At 43.2% G+C, this 17,313-nt stretch overlaps 3 protein-coding genes across 6 annotated transcripts; 2 read left to right on the plus strand and 1 right to left on the minus strand.

The window, feature by feature from the left end:
- Positions 1-108: 108 nt before the first annotated feature.
- avp (arginine vasopressin) lies at positions 109-1,419 on the plus strand. Its single transcript, XM_034542289.1, has 3 exons — positions 109-255; positions 994-1,198; positions 1,283-1,419. The coding sequence occupies exons 1-3, from the start codon at positions 136-138 to the stop codon at positions 1,417-1,419; spliced, it is 462 nt and encodes a 153-aa protein (XP_034398180.1). The 5' UTR covers positions 109-135.
- A 5,262-nt stretch (positions 1,420-6,681) lies between these two features.
- On the plus strand, positions 6,682-11,052 carry slc35d2 (solute carrier family 35 member D2). 4 transcript variants are annotated; one of them, XM_034542280.1, is made up of 13 exons: positions 6,720-6,787; positions 7,302-7,531; positions 8,090-8,123; positions 8,289-8,375; positions 8,471-8,538; positions 8,645-8,716; positions 8,917-8,985; positions 9,090-9,192; positions 9,350-9,442; positions 9,535-9,602; positions 9,704-9,782; positions 10,089-10,171; positions 10,462-11,052. In XM_034542280.1, exons 2-13 carry the CDS (start codon positions 7,404-7,406, stop codon positions 10,589-10,591), a joined length of 1,014 nt encoding a protein of 337 aa, XP_034398171.1. In that variant the 5' UTR covers positions 6,720-6,787; positions 7,302-7,403; the 3' UTR covers positions 10,592-11,052. The 4 variants fall into 4 exon arrangements, with proteins under 4 accessions (XP_034398175.1, XP_034398171.1, XP_034398172.1 ...); XM_034542281.1 differs by having other exon boundaries at positions 6,734-6,776; positions 7,304-7,531; XM_034542284.1 differs by lacking the exon at positions 10,462-11,052 and having other exon boundaries at positions 6,682-6,776; positions 10,089-10,175.
- znf367 (zinc finger protein 367) lies at positions 10,973-15,615 on the minus strand. The gene is made up of 5 exons (XM_034542285.1): positions 15,049-15,615; positions 14,126-14,276; positions 13,729-13,848; positions 13,279-13,417; positions 10,973-13,163 (listed from the first exon to the last, which is right to left on the minus strand). Exons 1-5 carry the CDS (start codon positions 15,430-15,432, stop codon positions 12,917-12,919), a joined length of 1,041 nt encoding a protein of 346 aa, XP_034398176.1. The 5' UTR covers positions 15,433-15,615; the 3' UTR covers positions 10,973-12,916.
- Positions 15,616-17,313: the final 1,698 nt, after the last annotated feature.

A 17,313-nucleotide genomic window follows, 5' to 3' on the forward strand; every position in this document is an offset into this window, starting at 1 on the left:
TGGACGGCGGAACGACACTGACGTCAGATCGGAGTGTCAGTCGCATTTTCTCGCGTCCATCTGCTTATAAGTGAGGAGTCTGCCGGCACGCCAGTCACACCACATCCAGCCAGGCGGAGGACAATACCAGCAGCGATGCCTCACTCCTTGTTCCCCCTGTGCGTCCTGGGACTCATCGCCATCTCATCCGCCTGTTACATCCAGAACTGCCCCCGTGGAGGGAAACGAGCGCTCCCGGAGACTGGGATCCGACAGGTGAGGACCGTTCTCGTTTCTGCTGCCAACTTTGGTACCTCCTAAAAGTCCTCTTTTGGACTTTTTTTTGTTTTTATTTCTGTGGAAATATCCATTTGGAAATGTCCTATTGTTGCATTTGAGCCTGTTTTAAGGGCGTTTAAGTAACTGGGTGAAATAAGGAAATTGGAATATGATTAATTTGCACATGGATCTTTAGAGATCAAATGTTATATCATTGATGAAATGGTTTGGGTTCAGATGGGTAAAGAACTAGCATTTAACTTTATAAAAAATCTGTCAAGGACCATAATAAAATTAATTATGAAATCAGTCATGAGTGATATAGAAATGTGTAGAAAAAAGATGGTGACAAATACACCTTTTTTATATATTTCTTTTTTTCAGGAGCATGAAATTAGATTAACATATATACTTTAAGGTTCTGTGTTTATAAACGTATGTCGCTTATAAAGGAAACAAACACCATATGATGCATCTCAACTGTTAAATAAAAAATAAAAAGTTATGTACATGCTCTTTTTAAGTTGTAAAGAAATATACACAATATACTGAAGTGAGGTAAATGTGCATCATAAATCATCAAACCATTTCCCAGTATTTAAGAGTATGGTCCCATTTGTAATGTTAGAATATAAGGGGGGGGGGGAGTGAAAGTATTGTCAGTTTGAATGAATAATAAAAGTGACGATGTTCCAACAATAATCTGATTTAATGCTTAAACCAATTCTCCTCCAGTGCATGTCGTGTGGCCCCGGAGACAGGGGCCGCTGCTTCGGCCCCAGTGTCTGCTGCGGGGAGGGCCTCGGCTGCCTGCTGGGCTCCCCGGAAACGGCTCGCTGCGTGGAGGAGACCTACCTGCTCACCCCCTGCCAGGCAGGAGGGAGACCCTGTGGATCTGAGGGAGGACGCTGCGCTGCATCAGGCCTCTGCTGTAACTCGGGTACAATCCGTTTTAATGTTGGTCCACTATGGCATGAATTGTACTTTGGGCACAGCTTGAATAAAGTCCTCTTCTCGTTCCCAGAGAGCTGTGCAGTGGATCCTGACTGTCTTGGGGAGATCGAGGCCTCCGATCCGGCCAGACTCTCTGCTGGGAGCTCGGCTGCGGAGTTGCTGCTGCGCCTGCTGCATGTGGCCACCAGAGGCCAGACTGAGCACTGATACTGTTCTCTGTTCTCTCTCCCCTTCCTCTCCCCTGCCACAGAAGGGAGATCATCCATGTTCCACCACAAGCCTTGAGATTTTAACCTTAAACCAATCATGTGCCGAGTCAAACTTAGTTTCCTCTTAGCCCCTGCTGCCATGATGTTTATGTTTCTGTAAAGACGGTCACAGAAAGAGAACCGCTTTTCCCTTCAGTAATTGGCCATTTTCATCCACATGAAAAGTTGTTTATGAAAAGTAGATTTCATGTTTGTTCCAACCGTAGGAATGTATATACTAATGCACATACAACTGTAACAGCAGAAAACCCCCGTAAATAATTCAGCGATCAGAGATTACGGATATCTACCTAAAGCAGCTGAATGTCGATGCTAAAGCAGTTCCTTCTTGTGTAATAAACCTATTATTGTATATTGGAAATAGGAGAAACAATACAGAATGTATCAATACCCCAAAAAGAACTGCTGTCTGTTTTCATTATTCCCACGCTTAAAATAATTACGCCTGTAACTGACAATCATTTTTTATTTTCCCGCCTGCCTGCTTATATGTGAAAGTGAAAGGAATTGACGATCACCCAACATGGAGAACAACTTTTGATGAATCTGCAGACAATGTAATTTGATACCACACACCTCTCGGTTGTGTATCAACATATCCAGTTTGCTTAAATAAATTGAACAGGATTCCAATCGTCGCATGTCATTGTGCGCCATAAAGGAATGCTGGTGTGTAGCCATACGACAGTTGGCTACGTGTTCCTGATCCAGCTGGAACAGGAGGCAGCACCTCCCCCGTTTTGACTGATTCGACCTGTGTGGCATATCGGAGAAGAGCTTGATCGTTTCTTGTAAATCCGACTGATTCCTTTTACCGTCACAAGCCTTCATTGTCACTGGTCCAATGCAAAAATTGGGAATTAATACAGACATACATATGATCCAATGGTGCATTTAAATAGACAATATGCCAACTAAATAAACTTAAAGTAGCAGCACGGACAATTTTGGGGCCCTAAATTATTTTTATGGCTGAGTTAATGTTAAGTTGATGTTCATCTACACCTTGAAATTAATCATTTACCAAAAGCAGAGTAACTGATCAGACACTTTGGATGCTGCCAATACATTTGGTAATATAGCCAGTGGAGCCAAACCCAGACCACAGTGGCTTATTTTTTGAAAACAAATCAAATCCTCCAGATTCACAGGCAGGAAACCAACAAGTCAGAGTGAACTACATATCTGTCAAACTGGACAGGAAGAAAACAAAGTAACTTGTGTTTTAAAGGCTTTACGTGGGAATCAGGTATTTGCACGATAAAAAATTAAATTCAAACCAAACTCCACACAGATGCTGCATCCGTTTTTTTACTTTCCCAAACACCAGGTAGTAAGTCTGTCAATACTGCTTCAAGAACAAATTCCCACGTGGAACTGAATTCACCACCCTGATAATTATATTGTCTGCTTTGCACACGCAGATGAATTGCACAACATGTGACGGAGAGTTGCAAACTGCACCTGAGCACACAGTGAGAGAGAGTTGGTCTCTGCCCCCGGGCTGCAGCTTCAACATAATATCTGGGCGACGGATCCATATCTCAACGCGGTTTGTCAATCACGCATTTATTTATCAATACCGGCAATCTTTTGCTCCGCAGTGTTGTCAAATGTCAGATTTTCTTCATCCTCATCTGTACATTCTTTTTTTGTTAAGCGGTTCCCTCTTGCAGAGAGGTCAAAGGTCAAATGGGATGAAGAGTCTTGCTCGCAGACGCTTGAGCAGGTGCTGCAACTCTGGTCCTCTGTATGGTGGATTGTTCCATTGCCCAAATGGTTAACATAATTATTTATTCAACATGTAAACGTTGTTACACAGCCTTGCACATACTTATTTGTCACAAGTTTATCAAGATAATACTCCTTTTTACCTGGCTGTCTCTTGGCCTTTTGACCTTAATTAGGTTCCCATTTGATCTTAATTCAGTTTCATTTTTGTCTCAATTGTTTAAACTATGTATCCTGCCCTTTGCGACTCTGGGTGTGGCATTAGCGGAGCTTTCCTAGGATATTAAACCTGTCGGGGCCTGTCTGAGCAAAGCGAACCTGTACCACACGCTCCTCCCGCACCAGATGCCTCTGCTTGAGTTTGGTTGTGTGCACACCTGTGTGTGTGTGTCTGTGTGTGTGTGTGTGTGTGTGTGTGTGTGTGTGTGTGTGTGTGTGTGTGTGTGTGTGTGTGTGTGTGTGTGTGCGCTCAGTGACAGTATTTAAAGAGCAAAGACAGACTCCGTCTCATCATTTTCTCTGTCATCATGGAGCTGAAAGTTGCGTTCGTGATTGTCTGCCTTTGTGCTTTGGCCATCGCCTCAACTGAAGGTAAGAACGCCTTCATCGAGACGATGTTAAAACCAAGACAGCGCTTGGTTGGGATCAGTTTTTAATCGGAGGATAAGTTATGTAGATGCAGTTATTGAGTTGCATATTTTTCCTGGAAAGCTGAAATGTGCATATGCTTGCAGGAAGAACAGAGGATGTAAATCATTTTGTTGTTGTTTATTTTTTATTTTATTTTATTCGCTATTTTCTTTAAAACCCAACCAAAGTAAAAAACCCAAATATTACGTTGTGTCCTCAAGAAAAAGGCAAACGGCTGAAATTGTTAAATGGTAATAAACAGGTTTTTTTTTTTTTTAATGGAGATTTAAGTTGACTGCGTGGCACCGATAGCACAAAGAAACAATATGTCAGATCTAAGAATACATTTTTAGATCTTCAGTTACCATTCTATAATCTTTCATTTCCAGCATCCTCACAACGTATATATCTTAATCCCACATTGCAGCTGGCATCCCAAAATGCTGCATCAAAACAAAAGAGGATTCAGGGATGGAGCGTTCAGCACAGCAGCGGCGCCTGTGACATCGCCGCACTGATGTGAGTGACGAGCCACACGATCGCGGTTTTTGTAACAACTTCGTCTTCTTTTCTGTTTTCTTTTGTGGCTATCGTGTGAAACTTTTCTCGCCCTTGTGGGTCCACAGACTGCGAGTGAAGGGCATGAGGAAGCCCGTATGTGCTCATCCCAAAGTGAAGAAAGCCCTGATGACGCTGCAGCGGCGGATGAAACAGAACAAGCCGAAAGCAGCTTACTGAGGCGTCGTTCTTGGGGTTTCTGGAGCTCGTGTCGTACAGAAAGCCCTTACGGATCCTTCTATTTTATTGATTAGGATCTTTTAACGGTCCTGGTACTTTTGATATTTGAATTACTACTCTCTATAATTCCAACCTGCAACATTTCAGAGGGAATTATTGTATGTTTTACTCCATTACATTCATTTAACAGCTCAAGTTACTTTTCAAAAGAAGATTTTAAATACAAAACATCTGCTCAGTTTACAGCATTAAAGTACAGCTTACCTGTTAACGCATCGATAATTATGATCCACTAATAACTGACTGTTCTGCATCATGGGTACTTTTACTTTGAGTGTATATCCTTGCTATAATAATTCTGGACCCTTACTTTTGTAAAAATTTGGATTTTGACTTCTGATGGGATAGTTGTTATAGTGTGGTAAATAATGTGAATGTCTACCTTTGCATTTATCCAATAATTGTATAAAAAAATATATATCTTTGAAATGTGACTTAATAAATATGTTATTTTTCTTTTTGTTATTCATTTTTGTGTCCCCAGATGTAAAAGTGATGATGGTCAAACTATGAAGAGAGATATACGTTCTTGGCAAAGTCATAACTTAGTCATAACAAGATAACAAGGGCTAAAAGACAAATGAGAGCAGGAGAGTCCCGAGCTTTCACAAACCACCGATGGAGACCTTTATATCTGTGACTTAACCTTGAAAGTGTCGCTCCAGATGAATATAGAAATTCAAGTAAATCGGACTTAAACTGTCCTTGTTGTCCTCTGAGGATCAAAACCCTGACCCGGCTCCCTCCCAAGTCGTGACTACTGACACACGCTGCTACACACAGAGAAGGCTGTAAAACTTCACTGGGCTCATTCATGTGATCTATTTGGTTTTATTCCAAAGTAAATGTGATCCCCTTAAAAAGACAGACACTCCTTTAACCCCTTGTATTGCTACTCAGTGGCTTTCTAATGTACTTTTCATGCCTGTGGAGATTTAAATCGTCAGAGAAATGCTGATGCTGCTTTTAGTATTCTGCAGCACGTTCAATGCAAAAAAGTTCGGGATGAACTTTTTTTGTAAACAATTTGCGAACAAAAACAAGCAAAAGGAACACGAAGAGAGAAAAAAACGCTCTGGTCTGGCAGCGACTCAGTGTGCAACCCATTTCGAGCTTGGCATTTGACCTCAGGCTGCATCTGACGCAGCTGTACAAGTGTGCAGTCTTCCAGGTTTCAGTCAGTTGGATGAGACACCATTGTGAGTCCTACAGCTGCCACACTAATACAACGTATCTCTGTCATATTGGACTTATCAAAATCAGAGTGGACAGTGTGAAAGTCCGGTGAAATATATGTTGATGTCAGGAATTCAAAGTGAACAGTTATCTCAATATCGATCTGTTAATCAGGCTCGGGACCAAGCCCTCATGCTTTTATGGTTGTGAATGCTCATCGCTTTAAGAAAAGCCCGTCCAGCTAATTACATCTCCCTGTTGAGTCACCTCTTAAACAAGCACTCTCTCTCTCTCTCTCTCTCTCTCTCTCTCTCTCTCTCTCTCGTATGTGTCTACTCACGTCAGAGTAGTGTGAAAAGATTTCAACGACATTCCGCATTCACCATAGAGCTCTCATCTGTCACCAAAACCAATAACAGTTGAATTGCCTTCACATGACTGCTCAAATCCCAACCGTTCAAAAGCCAATCCGCTGCACGACATCGGCATCAGTGCAAGACGCTGGCGTCAGATGAGGCCACAGCGAAACCTTCCCGTTAGACTCAGACACAAACATGTCACAGCTGTGCAATGTTGAACTGCTGCTGGCAGCAGATCTGTCAGCAAAGTTTGGCTCTGGCTGTCGTCGCCTCAAAGGGGCAATATGTTGAAAAAGCTGATCAGAGAAGGATCTTCTTTTTTTTGTCGATAAAACAAGACAAAGCCATTATGATTTGAATGTGTGGTGAAAGAACGAGGAGAGGAATAGACAGCTCTAAGCAAGCGAGATAATGACGCAGCAAGACTTGCACAAACAATCAAACGGCTGAAAGTGAAGCTGAGGGAGAAAGTCTGATGCAACGGCGCCTTCTAGTGGAGACAATGCCAGCAAATAGAGAGGGAAAGTGGAGTGCAGTGACGTACCACACAACAACAACAACAACAACAACCAGTGGCTCATGCTGACTGCTGATTCCTCAGGTTTGTCAAAAGTGAGCCTTTTGTCTGGTACTTTGCTCGGCTATGAGGCCACTCCACGGGGCTCCTGGAGAGTAGCCTCTTCCTCCTTTTCAGGAGTTTCACTCAGGAAACACGGTTCCAAAATTGTGCAATCCTGCCCGGGTTGGTTAATCATGTCGGCACTGTCAGATAACTTGGTGCGACAGTCGACTCTAGGAATGCCCCATGGAAGATGAATCATGATTGATCAGCTGCCAAATATATATATATATATATATATATATATATATATATATATATATATATATATATATATATATACATATACATGAAATGTTTGACCTTTGACATTTGTTTGGATAACATCTTAGTACGACCCTTCTTCCAGACAGATCTATTTTTATTTATTTATTACAAATGTTTAAACTTGTAGTTGATGACTTAAATAAAGTTTGGACAAGAGTGAGCATCGAGATTGATGTCCGCCATGTCGTAAGGTTTTTTCTTCTTCTTCTTTCTTCCTTCTTTTCTTTTGTTTGTTGGTAGAGCCCGAACCTCCCACAACAAACCAGGAAGTAGCCGACTCCACCTCCCTGTGGATAAAGAGTCTCTGAAGCCCCAACAGGTGTCTCCACAACGGGTCTGACGATGCCTCCGGACGCCTGCCAGCAGCCTGCGCAGCACTCGCGCCTGCTCCGGCTCTACTCTGCCTTGTTCTACGCCGGCAGCTCGTTCGTCATCACCGTGGTGAACAAGACCGTGCTGACGAGCTTCAGGTAACGTTACCGACGTCACAGGGGAGACGGACCCTCGCGCGGCGTTACTCAGAGTAGCGTTAGCACAGTGGGCTGCAGTTACTCTAACGGGGCAAAGGAATGTCTTCGGGCGTTTTTGCTCAGTAGTCAAAGTATCGGCATCAAAACATATCCGTCTTAAAGTATTAAAAAGTCAACGTTGCCCCGCTCATTATGCCACAATAGTGTTATTACTGGTTATAGCGATGCATTAGGTGTACGTCACTTTAATGTTGAAGCCGCTTAAGGTGGAGCTAATTTAACTACTTTACACACTTTATCCGCTCGTGACCGTGTGAACGGTTTCTGTCTGAATCTGTATTTTTAATATGAATATGAAGAGTAATATGTATACGGAAGCGTCAGATAAATGTAGTGGAGTAAAAAAAACAAAAAGTAAGATACAAGTTTGCCTAAGCACAGTATTTGTAAAGTAAACGTCCTTCGTACTTAGTAGGCCTACGTCCGTAAGAAGCGTTTAATAACACTAAATAAGTCGTCATTGAGTCACACCCAATACTTTATGTGTTTGTTCTGAAGGTTCCCCTCCTATTTGTGCATGGGAATTGGCCAGGTAAGGTGTGTGAGTGTGTCCGTCCGTGTGTGTGTGTGTGTGTGTATGTGTGTGTGTGTGTGTCCGTGTGTGTGTGTGTGTGGTGGTGGTGGTGGTGGGTGGGTGGGGGGGGGGGGGGGGGGGGGTTCACAAACACATGTTTTATGGTCCCTTTGGTGCTTTCAGATGATCGCCACTCTTGTTGTCCTTTATGCTGCCAAAATGAGCAAAACAGTCCAGTTTCAAGATTTTGACAGAACTATTCCCTTAAAAGTAAGCATTTATTTTCTTTTTTAAAAATATATATATAGATCTTTAATTAATTGCATTTTCATTTCACATTGTACGCCTTTTTATTTTCTTGCCAGATTTTCCCTCTTCCTTTGCTCTATGTTGGGAACCATATAACCGGACTGGCGAGCACAAAGAAACTCAGGTCAATCCAGTTGTTGATGTTATGTAATATATATCAGATTTAGTCCTGTGGTCTGTCTGTGTTAATTCCTGGGGTTTCCCTAAAAACATGTTTTGATTTTTTACAGTTTACCCATGTTTACAGTATTACGGAAATTCACCATATTGATGACAATGATCTTGGAAGTATTTATTCTAAGGTGAGCCATCTCTCTGATTTATATATTGCCGTTAGAGATTTAAAACGATTGACCTCATCCGAATTGTACCACGACTGGGCTGAAAGCACTGTACGTTATGTATAATGTCTTACATATCTGTTGTCAGATTATCAGCCCAATTAAACTAGATGGGAGTTTTGATCTGACTGTTTCAGTGTTCCTTTTTTAATTTTTTTCAGAAAAACATTCTCAAAGCGTCTTGTGTACAGCGTTGTGGCCATTGTCTTTGGTGCCATGGTCGCTGCAAGGTATGGATTTATTTTTATTTTTTAAAGGACAATTAATTGTATTGGAATTGTTTATAGACCACATAAGAACTGAACACTTTTGCTTTTCTCTTTGTCTCCTCTAGTTCAGACCTGGCCTTTGATGTGGAGGCCTACTCTTTCATCCTGCTCAATGACGCCTTCACTGCTGCCAGCGGCGTGTACACCAAGAAGAAACTTGGCACCGAGGTAACATTCCCTGTCTGTCCAAATGTGAGACTCTCTAAACTGTGTTTGACTGTATTATTAATATTTCAATCGTCAACATGCCGTAAATGTAATTATCGTTGGGTTTTCCCATTTTTCACACATGCAATTGTTAAATGCGTTTTTTGTCGTTGTTCAGGGCCTTGGGAAGTACGGTCTCTTGTTTTACAACGCACTACTCCTCGTCATCCCCACGCTCTTGGCAAGCGCATATACTGGAGATTTACACATGGTACAAACGGCCACTGTGGTTTAGTGTGTTACTTCTGGGCGTCTGTGCCCAAGACTGGAGGCTTTACCCAATGTTTGTGTTTTGATTCACAGGCGCTCACGTTTGAGGACTGGGTTGAAGCCCCTTTTGTTTTTTGTTTCCTCACATCCTGCTTCATGGGGTATGTCAGTCACTGTCACACAACTTTTGGAACCTCATCAACTTCCATAGTTCTTCCATTACTACCCAGTTTTGGAAAAAAAATGTTGTCCTGTTTTTCAGATTTGTGCTGATGTATTCCATAGTCCTGTGCAGCTATTATAACTCAGCACTTACTACAACAGTAGTCGGGGCAATAAAGGTAAGAACACGCCGATGGGAATATTGTTTTGAGACGGAAAGCACAGGCACTGCATAACCCTCCAAATTAATTTCTTTATTAATAGACCATGCTTAAAGTTCTAACCCGAATGTGGATCTGAATTCTAGATCAGACTGCACATAGTAAACAATCATAAAACATTGAACCTGTTCAAAATGGTCTCTACTTTGTGCAATGGATCTGAATCTTTGTAACTTGTGTGTCGTCACATTTATTTTTCTGTGTCCAATTTCTGCGAACAAGATTATCACTAACCTGAATAATCTTTTTATTTATTTTTTGAAGAATGTGGCAGTAGCTTATATCGGCATCTTTGTGGGCGGCGACTACCTGTTCTCTTGGACAAACTTCCTCGGTCTCAGCATTTGGTAGGAATTCATTTTTTCCATTCCAGTTTTATTCTGTCATTTCTTTAATGACATGTTTTGTTAAATGGCTACAAATGAAAATTGTCAGAGGAGCTTGATGTGACCAAAATGATCAAACATACGTATGAGGCCAAAAAAAGAGTACATTTACATTTCTTACTGTTTTTAAATTTCTAGTCTTTTTTTTTTTTTTTTAAGAGCAGCATCAAACTAGATTGTTAGTCACAGCTGATGCGGTTGCTTTACTTGTTTCGCCTCACAATTCATTGCCTTCATCGTTTGCTTCGCAGTATGTCAGGTGGACTGATATACTCGTATCACACCTTTAAAGAAACATCCGCTGGAAGCAACGCAGAAGGAGCACAAGAGCTGAAGATTCGCATCGGAGAGGATTCAACAGGGAAGCCCTCTGCTAACTAAATGGACAATATTTTATCACTCACCCCCGGGTGGCATTGTTCTGCTCCATATTGGAGCATAATTATAGTTTTTACTCTTTCACTTTTATGGTAAATGAACTGTACTTGTATTGCGCTTTTCTAGTCTTCCAACCACTCGCAGCACGTTCACACTACATGTCATCATTCACTTTTACCCATTCATACACCGCAGGCACATTCATGCAGGCACAGCTTGCAGGAGCAATTTGGGGTTAAGTGCCCAGATCGACTTTGACTAGCGGACCTGGGGATCGAACCGCTGATCATGACGACTGTGCTCTACCGCTTTATGTTCATGTGTATTGGCATTGATGCAATATACTGCTTTGAATTCACTTCTCAATCAAGACGTTCAATTTCTGGGTCCGGTTCGGTGAATGTTTATTGAAAACCAACAATTGTATGACAGTGTGGACAGCCTGTCAGAGAAATTTTAACTTTAAAAAAAAAAAAAAAAAAAAGTGTAAATAAATGTCTACCAAGCAAGCAGGGTCACTCTACACATGTCACAAACATGATAACGGAGGAGGGGGAGGTTGTTAGCAGAGGGGAAAACTGAAAACTAAAATTAAACTTCAAAGCTCTCCCGTAAATTGTGCACACTCGATATTCTAAGAACATAATGTGTATATATATATATATATATTAAATGCCATAATCTTCTCGAACCACAAAATTGACTACGGGTTAGAAATGCTTCAAAATATACTATAATTGGGTAAAAACAAATCATTTGGTGTTTTGATTATCAACATTACGCTTGCCTTCCAGTTTTACCATAACTCCACACGGGTAATTTGTTTATCAAACATCACAGCTAGAGTGAGAAGGCAGTTATGAGAGGCTTCATACAGTGTCAAAGGATGTAGTGTTGCTTTGAGGAAGAAAAAAAAAGAAATTGAAAAAGAAAATCATCCAGGACTACAAAAAAATAAAAGCTGTGCCATTTTCTTGGAAACGAACAACAAATCTAATCTTCAGTGAATTGCAAGCTTAATCCAAGACTAAATATGGGGGGGGAGGGGGAAGTGCTAAATAGAAAAATAAACTTTATTTGATATATATTCTAAATGGTTTTAAAACATTGCAGATATTTTTTATCCTACGAGTACCAGAATATTTCCCTTCCCATGTCAAAAGACTCCAAGACTGTCATAAATCAACAAAAGCCAGGAAAAAGAAAAAAAAGAGAATATGTTGAAATAAATATCATAATTTAACCTTTTGAAATTATATGACATAGATGCACCGCACACTGCTATGATGCTATGCCCGTATCATAACTGGTCTCACACCTTTTAATATAAAAGGGGATTGACATCATCCATTGTTTAAAAATAAATCTCCCATCTGGTTAAAAGGTCTGCATCTTCTTGCCCACGATTCTTGTGTCTGAATGGAAAACGGCTGTTAAAATGGAAATGTGGCATGGCTTTTAAAAAAGGGACTCTGGACCTTTTAAACGATAAAAGTGGTGAAGCTGTCAAAAGTTTCAGATTTCTTTTTTTCTTAAAGCTCGTGCTTCACAAGACCTCTGGATTATGCTTGCAATGATCACCGGCCACACGTCACATTCGCACATAAAAAAAACAAAAAAACAACCATGTCCCATGCCCGGACCAATCCAGCTCGCTTTTAGTCCACCTTTCTGCCGCTTCTTGAGGCTTAAACTTCTCAGTCCGTTTTCAGTTCCCAACGCTGCTGTCGCAGGGGAAATTGTGCTTTTACAACGCTGGAGATGAAACCTGGGAGCATGATGAGAGGCCATCTAGACAGTTGGAATGCAACTCAACATTTCCTATGTTTGCCCACACCCTGTATCGTTCTCTCCGTCGGAGCTTAATCCATATATACACACATCAGTCATACACACTCTTGTTACAATCTCAAATACACTCAAAGAAAACTCGTTACCCATCAAAGTGCAAACACGACAAATTAACAACATAATAGGTACTCTTTCTTTGCCTTTAGAAGGCAGGAGAAAAAGAAAGACATTCTTCATATAGTCAAATCTACAATTATAGCAGCCTAAAATTTTTTTTAAAAAAAGAGGATAAAATGGAAGCTGAATAAGGTGCTTTAGCTTGGGCCTTCCTGGTGCTGTGGGGTAGGGGGGGAGTGCATAACACTGATCTCAGGCCTATTCAGCTCGCTCTCTAAAGTCTGATGTCACAACTTGGTGAAATAAACTCAACAAGCCATTGATCTGCATTGATGAACACTTTCTAGCTACAGCACATACTGCAGGAAGGCGGGTTGGGAATGGAGATATTAGGGACAGGGAATGATTTGGGGGGGGGTTTCAGGGAGACAGGTTGTTCGCCAGCTCAATGAGCGCGAGAGCACCGTGGAGACGCTCTCGCTGCTCCTGGAGGCGGCGCTTCGCGGCTCCTCCCTGGCCGCCTTTTTCCTCGTCCTCCCCGTTCTCCTCGTCGGACTGGAGGAACTCCATGGGGTCCTGCTGCTCCTGGTCCTCGACTCGTGCCTTGCCCTGTGGCTTCCCCATGTTGGTGGTCGTGGGGGCCCGCTGCTCACGAGTCTGCCAGTACCTGCAAGGAGACGAGAAAGAATGCCGTTGAATGCACACAACGCCGGTTCTACTATTCAGGCTTCACGTTACAGATCGCCTGCACTCGGTTTACCGGCCCCCGACTGTCCACTTACTTTGCTAGCCACTCGGCCACGGCCTTGTTGTCCACCGACTGAGCCGACCCCTGGCTCTCCTTCGGTTCCTCCCTCTTCAGGCGGGAGAAGGGATGCTTGGGGCAGTGACGGTTGGCGTGTGTGAACCGATTGCCACATCCTGCAGGGAGAGAGAGAGAGAGAGAGAGAGAGAGGGAGGTATGAATAAATGCAGTAAGCCATTAAAGGCCATGGTATTCTGGGATTTATTTAGAACAGCCAAGACACCGCTGTTATGACAAGCGGTGCTGCTCAGCTTGTACATATATTATTACAGCGGGCAGTTGCGCTGGAAGTTCCGTGTTTAGCGGGTACTTTCCAAATGCTTTCCAATTTAACTCTTGAAACAGCTCAGCCACGTTGGAAAGCACCTGAAAAGTGTCTCAAGGCGAAAGGTGACAAGATAAACGTCCCTAGCATGCAGCTTAGTACCTTTCTCCGAGCAGACGAAGGGCTTTTCCCCAGTGTGCAGCCGCTGGTGCGTCTTCAGCTGACCACTCTGGACAAACGCCTTCCCACAGTTTGGGTAATCACACAGGTAGGGCCTCTCTCCTGGTGGGGGGTGGGGACAGGGATACTGTTCAGTATTGTCATAGTTGTACAGTTCATCACTACACAGTGCCGCTAATATAATACACACATATGGTGCACTACTTTTTAAAATAGCAACTAGGAGGACAATTGTTGTCCCGCTTTTAAAGAGCAGGCGCACATCTGGGCTTGTCCGGTTAGACGGGCGTTCACACAACAGACAAGGAGGGACAGAATATAGACGCCCAGTGCGTGCGCCGTGTCTCCTCTGGGACACCCATCCTCCCGTCTGTCTCACCTGTGTGTGTCCTCTTGTGAGCCTGAAGCGACTTCTCGCGAGGAAATACTCGGTTGCAGATGTTGCAGCGAATGCGGCTGGACGAAGTCTCCCCCTCGCTTATGAGCTCGCGGACGGTGTCGGCACGTGGTCGTCCTCTGCGGATGCCGTCCTGAAGAGGAAGGGAACACACCAGACTTTTACATGGGCGTCACTCGAAAGTGCTCATCTCCCATATGGATCAAATATTCTCACACTTTATTTACTAAATGTACATGGGCATACTTTAAAAACGTGCACATGGTGTTCACAGTACGTTATACACATGTGCATTCTGTATTTGTTATACTAAAGGCATTTCCTAAAAAAAAAGTCACATTTAAACATCGTTTTTTTTTTTTTTTGCATTGCACCCCATCGTATCATTCAGAACTTTCTAGGCTGAGCTCACGTGCTACACTTGGAGCAGGACGCACGTTCGTCCATTATAATTCATTCACATCCGGTTCCATTTTTGGCGCGCGACGAGACGTCATGTATGAGCAGAGCACAGAGCAGCTGCTCCAGAACCAGGAAGTAACTGGGGTTTAAAATCCACCATGTCACACCCTATTGCGCGGGCAATTTTTTTAAATAACTCTTCACCCCGGCCATATCGCGTCCCAGGTTTTAAGTAGATATTAGCAGTTATTAACAGCTGAACTGTGCTCATCTTCTATAATTACTCCCTTTTTTAAGATGTCAAAAGCATCCCGCATGCGCTCTTTTCTTCCTAAAGCGTGCTGTTGTTATAAGTAGTTCTTCTTCTTACAGGCCTTTAACTTAGTCGCTGGGTTTCAGTGCTGTTAACAACCGGAAAATACACAAAGGGCAATATCCCACTTCGGTTTGCATAACAACATCTGTCACAATAACACGGTGTAGTTACAACAACCTGAACCTACCCTGATCTGCTCCGCTGAAGGATCCGCGTCCGCGTCCGCGTCCCGGGCCGTCTGGGTCCCGGTCGGAGACGAAGCCCCGCTCAGCGAGCCCGGGCTCAGGGTCACATTGTGGGCGTTCTCCCCCCACTTCCACGGGTAGACCATGAAGTCGCTGAAACCGGGACTCGTCGGCGTCAGGGCCTCCGCTTTCCTCGGTTTGATCGGCGTGGTCTTAATGACGGACACCAGGACCCGTTTGGGCGAGTCGTTGCAGAAAATAACGTGCGGGTGCTTGTTGTCCGCCATGTGGATGTCAAAGCTCCGAATAAGGCAAGCAAAAAAAAAACTGGAAAAGTATTCAAACGAATGGATTATTGGTGGGAAAAATGAATGAGTCAAAGTCATACAAAATTTTAAAAAATCGCCTTTTCAGTCTGGAGTAAATACGTCCTTCATTTCCAAAAAGGGTCGGCTCGTCGTTCACTACAAAGTATCCGCTCAAAGATACCGTTTGATAAAGATGAGGTTCCCTTCTCGTCGCAGCAGGTCGTCTGAACCTGTGTGCGCCCACAGGAGCGTTGTCCCGCGTTGCAAAATCGCGCCTGAGCAGTTGGCTGGCCAATCGGTGGCCGGGATCCGTACCCACGTGCCACAAGCGGCCAATTGCAGCAGCCACACGGATCCACCTTGCAGGCCCGCGGGCCAATGGGCGGAACAGAGAGCGTTCTACGGGCGGTGATTGGTCGAGGCGTTTTTATCCAATGAGATTTGAACACTCGACGCGCGCCCTTGCACGCCGACACCAAGATTGGCCAATGAAGAGGAGCAGAGTTCGCGGTCGGCTGCGAAGGAGCCAATGGGAGTGAAGGACGGTTAATTTTACGTTGCCGACGAGCAGATGGCTCTTTCCCGCGCTGAGGAGTCTGTTTATGTTATTACATTTCTGGACAATTTAAAGGGAAAGGAAACGGTGGCCCAGAGGCGCCAAAATTACGTAGTCATTTTAGGGCGGAGATACTCGAACAAAGGGTGTACTGTATGTGTAAGAAAAATGAAATAGAAACTAACAGTAACTGAAAATGTGTTACTGTTTTAATTTTAACCCTAACCTTTCTCTCTTCCATGATGTATCAACATGTTTTTCACAAGTCTATCTGCCCACAAAATGTGCTTATCAGAAGTAAATTCAAGTCGAGAATTAATGATGGCAACATTTGTCATTTTAATGTAGAGGTAAAGACTCGTGCCCATACATAGGCTGTAACTGAAATGAAGTCATAGTGAGCTGTTCCACTCATTCACTGTGGTGTAAAAAGAAGCCTTTCTGTTTGGCTTTGTGTGCCTGTCCCATTGCTGCAGCCTATGTGTGTCTCTTCCTTGTTATCTTGTTATCCAAATATATTTGACTGCACTGTATAATGTATCTTTAAACGTGCAATGTTTAAGATCTGGGAGAAATGTTGGTTTAAAAGATTCAACAGCTTTTTAATTAAACTGACTTTATCAAAAGGATGTGAAGAAACAGGCTAACAGTTTAAGATGTTAATAAGAATGTGTCAATAATGCAGATATAAGCTATCTATATGCCAACTATCTGGTCTGTACTTTCCTGTAATGCTCGGGTCATACCCATATGGACTATAGTGAGTGGGATTACGCCAGTCTGCCCTCAGTCCAGGGTTTGTTAGTAATGCATCCATGGTGTGCGTTTTGATAGTTTGTTAAATGGATTAAATCCAATGTGGCATAGAAACAAACAACTCACACCCTTGCCTCATCCTCTCCGCTGCCGGGGGATTGATCCCAGGTGACTGACCCAACGCCTCACTGGATCAGCAAACTTCCTGTTGCTGCTGTCCCCCAGGTTAGACACGCGCTCCACCGGCCCTCTGTAACCACCATATGCTGGGGGTTGGTCATAGCTGAGTTTTAGCTGCTGCGACTACCGACGGGGCAAACTTAAACTAGAGGCCGACACTGCATGTGAAGATAATGAGATAGCAGTGTTATATTGTTTGCCCTCGATGGACTGGCGGCCTGTCCAGGGTGTCCCCTGCCTTCGCCCTATGTCAGCTGGGATAGGCTCCAGCGCCCCGCGACCCTAATGAGGATAAGCGGTATTGAAAATGGATGGATGGATGTTATATTGTTCCTCACAGGGTTTTTTGTATTTTTTATAACTGATCTGTACATTTTTATTGTATGGTCTCAGTAGTATGTGAAATGCTGTCCCCTATTTCTTTGGAGCAGGTGGCTCGCCATTACATATTGCACCTTTAAGACACA

The sequence above is a fragment of the Cyclopterus lumpus genome, chromosome 9, assembly GCF_009769545.1.
Source record: "Cyclopterus lumpus isolate fCycLum1 chromosome 9, fCycLum1.pri, whole genome shotgun sequence".
In the NCBI taxonomy this organism is placed as follows: domain Eukaryota; kingdom Metazoa; phylum Chordata; class Actinopteri; order Perciformes; family Cyclopteridae; genus Cyclopterus; species Cyclopterus lumpus.

What these genes read in the sequence shown, in the direction of transcription:
- avp (XM_034542289.1), top strand. Translation starts at nt 136, where the DNA reads ATGCCTCACTCCTTGTTCCCCCTGTGCGTCCTGGGACTCATCGCCATC. An exon ending in CGGAGACTGGGATCCGACAG is followed by an intron (nt 256 to 993) that starts GTGAGGACCGTT and finishes ATTCTCCTCCAG; the next exon opens with TGCATGTCGTGTGGCCCCGG. An exon ending in AGGCCTCTGCTGTAACTCGG is followed by an intron (nt 1,199 to 1,282) that starts GTACAATCCGTT and finishes TCTCGTTCCCAG; the next exon opens with AGAGCTGTGCAGTGGATCCT.
- slc35d2 (XM_034542280.1), top strand. Translation starts at nt 7,404, where the DNA reads ATGCCTCCGGACGCCTGCCAGCAGCCTGCGCAGCACTCGCGCCTGCTC. An exon ending in TTGGAAGTATTTATTCTAAG is followed by an intron (nt 8,717 to 8,916) that starts GTGAGCCATCTC and finishes AATTTTTTTCAG; the next exon opens with AAAAACATTCTCAAAGCGTC. An exon ending in AGAAGAAACTTGGCACCGAG is followed by an intron (nt 9,193 to 9,349) that starts GTAACATTCCCT and finishes GTCGTTGTTCAG; the next exon opens with GGCCTTGGGAAGTACGGTCT.
- znf367 (XM_034542285.1), bottom strand. Translation starts at nt 15,432, where the DNA reads ATGACTTTGACTCATTCATTTTTCCCACCAATAATCCATTCGTTTGAA. An exon ending in CTTCAGCGGAGCAGATCAGG is followed by an intron (nt 14,277 to 15,048) that starts GTAGGTTCAGGT and finishes CTTCCTCTTCAG; the next exon opens with GACGGCATCCGCAGAGGACG. An exon ending in CTTCGTCTGCTCGGAGAAAG is followed by an intron (nt 13,418 to 13,728) that starts GTACTAAGCTGC and finishes CTCTCCCTGCAG; the next exon opens with GATGTGGCAATCGGTTCACA.